The sequence below is a fragment of the Scophthalmus maximus genome, chromosome 21 (genome assembly GCF_022379125.1).
Source record: "Scophthalmus maximus strain ysfricsl-2021 chromosome 21, ASM2237912v1, whole genome shotgun sequence".
NCBI lineage: Eukaryota > Metazoa > Chordata > Actinopteri > Pleuronectiformes > Scophthalmidae > Scophthalmus > Scophthalmus maximus.
The window spans coordinates 15,607,501-15,615,000 of NC_061535.1; the positions used below are offsets into that span (position 1 = coordinate 15,607,501).

The 7,500-nt window shown below is 49.1% G+C and overlaps 2 protein-coding genes across 2 annotated transcripts in view; both read left to right on the top strand.

Annotated features, from left to right (window-relative positions):
* Positions 1-4,492, top strand: part of LOC124849747 (trichohyalin-like) — a gene marked incomplete at its 3' end in the record, with an annotated part of 5,396 nt that extends 904 nt beyond the window's left edge. Inside the window, exon 2 of the mRNA XM_047329710.1 lies at positions 2,826-4,492. Within this exon, the coding sequence (XP_047185666.1) occupies positions 2,906-4,492 (1,587 nt within the window). The remainder of the gene's footprint in view (positions 1-2,825) is intronic.
* A 162-nt stretch (positions 4,493-4,654) lies between these two features.
* On the top strand, positions 4,655-6,623 carry LOC124849748 (trichohyalin-like; the record flags this gene model as incomplete). The annotated part of the gene is made up of 1 exon (XM_047329712.1): positions 4,655-6,623. A coding segment is annotated over one exon (1,785 nt), but the record flags the coding sequence as incomplete, so codon positions are not given.
* Positions 6,624-7,500: the final 877 nt, after the last annotated feature.

Below are 7,500 nucleotides of genomic sequence, written 5' to 3' on the forward strand. Positions count from 1 at the left end.
TATATAAAGTGATATATACAGTGAATTCAACTGAGACCGGTTGGTGAAGAGAGAGAGAGACAGTCGAGGATGTAGAGTAAGACCCCCCCCCCCCCCCCCCCCGGTTGGCTGCCTCTGTGTTGAACTCGACGTGTGTGTGAGAGAAATTCGGATGTACGTAACTCACCAGCTCTTTAAGTGTCCCTTATTCCCTGACATCTGGAGTGTGTGTGTGTGTGTGTGTGTGTGTGTGTGCGTGCGTCTGTGCGTCTGCGTGCATGCGTGTGTGCGTGTGTGTGCAGGAAGTGAAAGGCCTAATGTTGAACACAGACTCAGTTATATGAGAGACACAGGGACCAATATAAGGAAACGTAACACGGACTCTGAGGTCACCGTCTGACTCGTCCTCGGTGGACGTGAGTGATACTTTTATTTTGAAGGGTCACGTCACACGTGTGTGGCTGCGAAGCCTCGTACAGTCGCACAGATGAAACCTGAGAACAAAGTGTCAGGACCGTGACCTGAGACACTCCTCTCCTGTACTCTGAGTACTGGACGATTCATGAAAACTTCCACAAACTGAAACCAGATCATCACACGTTGACAACCAGTGAGGATCAATAATCTGATCAGAGATCGATCACAGTGAAGTTCTGTAACGACATGTGACAGGTCCAGCAGCAGAGTGTGTGAAGTGTTTATCAAAGAAACACGCAGATTCACTCGGGCCTCGGGAATCCCTCATATGACGTCCTGCGGGAATGTCTTCAGAAAACACTTCCTGATGTGGTCCGGATGGAGGGAGGGAGGGAGGGAGGGAGGGAGAGAGGGAGGGAGGGAGAGAGAGAGAGAGAGGGAGGGAGGGATGGAGAGGGAGAGAGAGAGAGAGGGAGGGAGGGAGGGAGGGATGGAGGGAGGGATGGAGAGGGAGATAGAGAGGGAGGGAGGGATGGAGGGAGGGATGGAGAGGGAGATAGAGAGGGAGGGAGGGATGGAGGGAGGGATGGAGAGGGAGATAGAGAGGGAGGGAGGGAGGGAGAGGGAGGGAGGGACGGAGAGGGAGAGAGAGAGAGAGGGAGAGAGGGAGGGAGAGGTGTTGTGCAGCTGCAGCAGCTGGATTTGACATTTAAGCAGCCACGACCCACGATGCACTGCTCTGCATGCTGGTAGCCAATAAGAAGACACGCTTCACTCTGTCTGCCGAGCACAGACACACACACACACCTGTCTCCTCCGACCCGGACAGGATGTTTACTCGCAGGTTGCCATGGCAGCGGCATCATCTTTCCTCTTCCTCTTGTTCAGAGGAAACAAGAACGAGATGGATTCAGCAGAGACGTTGACGGACGACTCCGATCGTCAAGAATCTGAACAAAATGATGACGTCAATTAAAAACAGCATCGTTATCGTCCACAGTGTCGCACTGTGTCACGACTGAGTCGCTAAGTTCCTTTGTTGCAATTAGATGATTCAACGTCCAACTCGTCTGGAGCAGGAAGTGTTGTTGTGAACGTGAAGCTTCTCGTCAACAAACAGTCACACAACAACAGGCGTCAGTCAGCTGTTAGCAGCTGTCACTTAGCCATAAGTTAGCTAGCAGTAGTCAGCTGCTAATAGTTAGTTGTTCTCAGTAGTTATTAGCAGTTAGCTGACAAGAGAGATCAACCTTTCAGAGTCGACGGCAGCAAAGTGACAAACAGAATCTGAGGGGAATACGATAAATGTGGTGCGATGTCTCCGAGGTCAAAGGTGAAACACTCACAAATGTCTCCATGTTATCACGTTAAGTATGAAATTGGACTTGAGGGACGCGTCTGTCATCAACTCTCCGGCTTTTTCCTCAAACAAATGCAGAAAGTGACCAACACACACACACACACACACACGAGTCAAAGCAGCGGGGGGGGGGGGGTCACTGGGTGAACTGTCCCTCACACAGTTCAACAACAGAGCGACCAGAGGACACGCGGTCACGGAGCGAGGACATGAACCGGACGAGGACGTCTGACCGTGGACGCCTCGGCTTCTCAGTCTCCAACTGTACAAGCTGTGGATGAGACGATGTTTACAGCGAGAGACAAACGGAGGAATGTTCACATTTCAGGAAGCCGTCGTGTCGGCGGCGTCTGCCTCAGCCACCGAGGCTCATTAAACCTCGGGTGACCCGTCATGTGGGACGTCCAGAGGCCTCGGTTCACCCACATCTATTGTTGGTGGGGTTTCACTCTGGAGGTCCTCAGGGGTTCAGGCCCTGGAACATTTACCTCACCTGAACCCGGCGAGGACCCGGACACAGACTCCAGCCGGAGCCCAGAACACGAACACAAAGACACAAAGATCTCATTCAAACCACAACCGACAAAAAACTTCACTGTCGTCACTGGAAGATAAATGTGTCTGCGTTCCCGTCAAGCTAATGAAGAGCGACAGCTGCCAAACGCACCATCACATTGTTTGCATAACTTTGCACAAAAGTACAAAATGTCGCCGGCTGCAGAAATAAAACATCAACACCTGCTTCAGATTCAAACTGTGAACATGTAAAAGAATAAATTAAGATGAAGAAGAAACTTCTTCAGGTCGAATTTCAGAATAAAGGTTGGGAACAGAAAAAACATTTAGTTCCATTACCTTACATTAAGATATAAATATATTTATATTTATATCTTAATGTACGTAACGTAACTCAGACCAGAGTGTTGATTCTGGTTTCAGATGTCTCAGATGTAAACAGCTGATAGAAACTGTCCAATCCAGGAGCAGCGTGAGGTTCTGATGGGCTCGGGAGTTGGACAGAAACCAAATCCCCCCACGAAATAAAATCTCTGTTTCCCCTCCGACACAGACAAAGTCAACCGAGAACCATCCGTCCTGGACCGACGGCTCGCCGATACCAGACCATGGAAACAAGATGGTGGAAACAAGATGGTGGAAACAAGATGGTGGAAACAAGATGGCCACAGAAGAGACCAGAGAAGAGAAGAGACCAGAGAAGAGAAGAGAAGAGAAGAGACGAGAAGAGAAGAGACGAGAAGAGAAGAGAAGAGAAGAGAAGAGACGAGAAGAGACCAGAGAAGAGACGAGAAGAGACGAGAAGAGAAGAGAAGAGACGAGAAGAGACGAGAAGAGAAGAGAAGAGAAGAGAAGAGAAGAGACGAGAAGAGAAGAGACGAGAAGAGAAGAGAAGAGAAGAGACGAGAAGAGACGAGAAGAGAAGAGACGAGAAGAGACGAGAAGAGAAGAGAAGAGAAGAGACGAGAAGAGACCAGAGAAGAGACCAGAGAAGAGACGAGAAGAGAAGAGAAGAGACGAGAAGAGACCAGAGAAGAGACCAGAGAAGAGACGAGAAGAGAAGAGAAGAGACGAGAAGAGAAGAGAAGAGAAGAGACGAGAAGAGAAGAGACGAGAAGAGACGAGAAGAGACGAGAAGAGAAGAGACGAGAAGAGACGAGAAGAGAAGAGACGAGAAGAGACCAGAGAAGAGAAGAGACGAGAAGAGACGAGAAGAGACGAGAAGAGAAGAGAAGAGAAGAGAAGAGACGAGACGAGAAGAGAAGAGACGAGAAGAGACGAGAAGAGAAGAGAAGAGAAGAGAAGAGAAGAGACGAGAAGAGAAGAGACGAGAAGAGACCAGAGAAGAGACGAGAAGAGAAGAGAAGAGACGAGAAGAGAAGAGAAGAGAAGAGAAGAGAAGAGACGAGAAGAGAAGAGACGAGAAGAGAAGAGACGAGAAGAGACGAGAAGAGACGAGAAGAGAAGAGACGAGAAGAGACGAGAAGAGAAGAGACGAGAAGAGACCAGAGAAGAGAAGAGACGAGAAGAGACGAGAAGAGACGAGAAGAGAAGAGACGAGAAGAGACGAGAAGAGAAGAGACGAGAAGAGACGAGAAGAGAAGAGACGAGAAGAGACCAGAGAAGAGAAGAGAAGAGAAGAGACGAGAAGAGAAGAGACGAGAAGAGACCAGAGAAGAGAAGAGACGAGAAGAGACGAGAAGAGACGAGAAGAGAAGAGAAGAGAAGAGACGAGAAGAGAAGAGACGAGAAGAGACCAGAGAAGAGACGAGAAGAGAAGAGAAGAGACGAGAAGAGAAGAGAAGAGAAGAGAAGAGACGAGAAGAGAAGAGACGAGAAGAGACGAGAAGAGACGAGAAGAGAAGAGACGAGAAGAGACGAGAAGAGAAGAGACGAGAAGAGAAGAGAAGAGAAGAGAAGAGACGAGAAGAGAAGAGAAGAGACCAGAGAAGAGACGAGAAGAGAAGAGAAGAGAAGAGAAGAGAAGAGAAGAGAAGAGAAGAGAAGAGACGAGAAGAGAAGAGACGAGAAGAGAAGAGAAGAGAAGAGAAGAGACGAGAAGAGACCAGAGAAGAGAAGAGAAGAGACCAGAGAAGAGAAGAGAAGAGAAGAGAAGAGAAGAGAAGAGAAGAGAAGAGACGAGAAGAGAAGAGAAGAGAAGAGAAGAGAAGAGACGAGAAGAGAAGAGACGAGAAGAGAAGAGAAGAGAAGAGAAGAGAAGAGACGAGACGAGACGAGAAGAGAAGAGAAGAGAAGAGAAGAGACGAGAAGAGACGAGAAGAGAAGAGAAGAGAAGAGAAGAGACGAGAAGAGAAGAGAAGAGAAGAGACGAGAAGAGACCAGAGAAGAGACGAGAAGAGACCAGAGAAGAGACGAGAAGAGAAGAGAAGAGAAGAGAAGAGAAGAGAAGAGAAGAGAAGAGACGAGAAGAGAAGAGACGAGAAGAGACGAGAAGAGAAGAGAAGAGAAGAGAAGAGACGAGAAGAGACCAGAGAAGAGAAGAGAAGAGACCAGAGAAGAGAAGAGAAGAGAAGAGAAGAGAAGAGAAGAGACGAGAAGAGAAGAGAAGAGAAGAGAAGAGAAGAGACGAGAAGAGACCAGAAGAGACCAGAGAAGAGACGAGAAGAGAAGAGAAGAGAAGAGAAGAGAAGAGACGAGAAGAGAAGAGAAGAGAAGAGAAGAGAAGAGACGAGAAGAGAAGAGACGAGAAGAGAAGAGACGAGAAGAGAAGAGACGAGAAGAGAAGAGACGAGAAGAGACCAGAAGAGACCAGAGAAGAGACGAGAAGAGAAGAGAAGAGAAGAGAAGAGAAGAGAAGAGAAGAGAAGAGACGAGAAGAGAAGAGAAGAGAAGAGAAGAGAAGAGACGAGAAGAGAAGAGACGAGAAGAGAAGAGACGAGAAGAGAAGAGAAGAGAAGAGAAGAGACGAGACGAGACGAGAAGAGAAGAGAAGAGAAGAGACGAGAAGAGACGAGAAGAGACCAGAAGAGACCAGAGAAGAGACGAGAAGAGAAGAGAAGAGAAGAGAAGAGACGAGAAGAGAAGAGACGAGAAGAGAAGAGACGAGAAGAGAAGAGACGAGAAGAGAAGAGAAGAGACCAGAGAAGAGACGAGAAGAGACCAGAGAAGAGAAGAGAAGAGAAGAGAAGAGAAGAGAAGAGACGAGAAGAGAAGAGACGAGAAGAGAAGAGACGAGAAGAGAAGAGAAGAGAAGAGACGAGAAGAGACGAGAAGAGAAGAGAAGAGACGAGAAGAGACGAGAAGAGAAGAGAAGAGACGAGAAGAGACGAGAAGAGACGAGAAGAGAAGAGAAGAGACGAGAAGAGACCAGAGAAGAGACGAGAAGAGACCAGAGAAGAGACGAGAAGAGACGAGAAGAGAAGAGAAGAGACGAGAAGAGAAGAGAAGAGAAGAGAAGAGAAGAGACGAGAAGAGAAGAGAAGAGAAGAGAAGAGACGAGAAGAGAAGAGAAGAGAAGAGAAGAGAAGAGAAGAGAAGAGAAGAGACGAGAAGAGAAGAGACCAGAGAAGAGACGAGAAGAGACGAGAAGAGACCAGAGAAGAGACGAGAAGAGACCAGAGAAGAGACGAGAAGAGACGAGAAGAGACGAGAAGAGACCAGAGAAGAGACGAGAAGAGACCAGAGAAGAGACGAGACGAGACGAGAAGAGACGAGAAGAGACGAGAAGAGACGAGAAGAGAAGAGACGAGAAGAGAAGAGAAGAGACGAGAAGAGAAGAGACGAGAAGAGAAGAGAAGAGAAGAGAAGAGACGAGAAGAGAAGAGAAGAGAAGAGACGAGAAGAGAAGAGAAGAGAAGAGAAGAGAAGAGACCAGAGAAGAGACGAGAAGAGACCAGAGAAGAGAAGAGAAGAGAAGAGAAGAGACGAGACGAGACGAGACGAGAAGAGAAGAGACGAGAAGAGAAGAGACGAGAAGAGAAGAGAAGAGAAGAGAAGAGAAGAGAAGAGAAGAGAAGAGAAGAGACGAGAAGAGACGAGAAGAGAAGAGAAGAGAAGAGAAGAGACGAGAAGAGAAGAGAAGAGACGAGACGAGACGAGACGAGACGAGACGAGAAGAGAAGGACGAGGGTCTTTTGTGTGAGAATAATCCTGAACACATTGTTGAGTCGAGGCCTGATGGAAGCAGAGAGATGGGGAAGGTGTTAGCGTAGCACGTTAGCCTGGGAGCAGTAAGTGATTCAGTACAGAAAAACCTCCAACAACAGATTCCCTGGACCTGGGCCTGGACCTGGACCTGGGCCTGGGCCTGGGCCTGGACCCGGGCCTGGGCCTGGACCCGGACCTGGGCCTGGACCTGGGCCTGGACCTGGACCTGGACCTGGGCCTGGACCTGGACCTGGACCTGGACCCGGACCCGGACCTTGACCTGGACCCGGACCCGGACCCGGACCTGGGCCTGGACCTGGACCTGGGCCTGGACCTGGACCTGGACCCGGACCTGGGCCTGGACCTGGACCTGGACCTGGACCTGGACCCGGACCCGGACCTGGACCCGGACCTGGGCCTGCGATGCTGATCTGTACACGCCAGCGTGTGAGACACGTGTCTCCAGGTTTGTTCATGTTTTATTATATTTTTCTATGATATATAAAGAACGATGCTTTTTTTGTAAACGCTGAAAAAGATGAATGCATGATGAATGTGAGAATGTTCCGTCAGGTTGAACTGACCGACGTGTGTGTGTGTGCGCGCGTGTGTGTGCGTGTGTGTGCGTGTGTGTGTGCAGCAGGGCGGGGCTCTGCGTCACTTCTCTCTGGAGAAATAAAAGAAGTTATGAGCAGATCTGGATTTTATTTTCTCGTCTCCTGCTTTTCATTTTCCCTCCCGAGTGTGAAATGATTTTCCGACGCTCTGGCCTCTCGGTGGTGAAGTGTCCTCGAAGCGAGACGCCGGACCCCTGACCTCTGACCTCCCCGTGCGGGACGTGTTGTCAGTGGCGTTCTGTAGATTTGGAGGTTTGATCGGTTTCTAGACAAACAGATGAGTTTCTAACGGCAGCCCAGGGGCCTCTGCAGCCCTCGGTGTGGTCTGACAGGCTGGTCAGGCTGATAAAACTCCCTGATGATTCACAGCTGCTAAATATCAAATATTACAGAGCCTATTGTTTCCTATTCAAACTGCCTGTTGTGTTCAGTCGCAGCGAGTTCACACCGCTCCATCACGTGTCAGACTGAAGAGGCCCAGAGGAGGTTTGAGTGTCTGAGTCT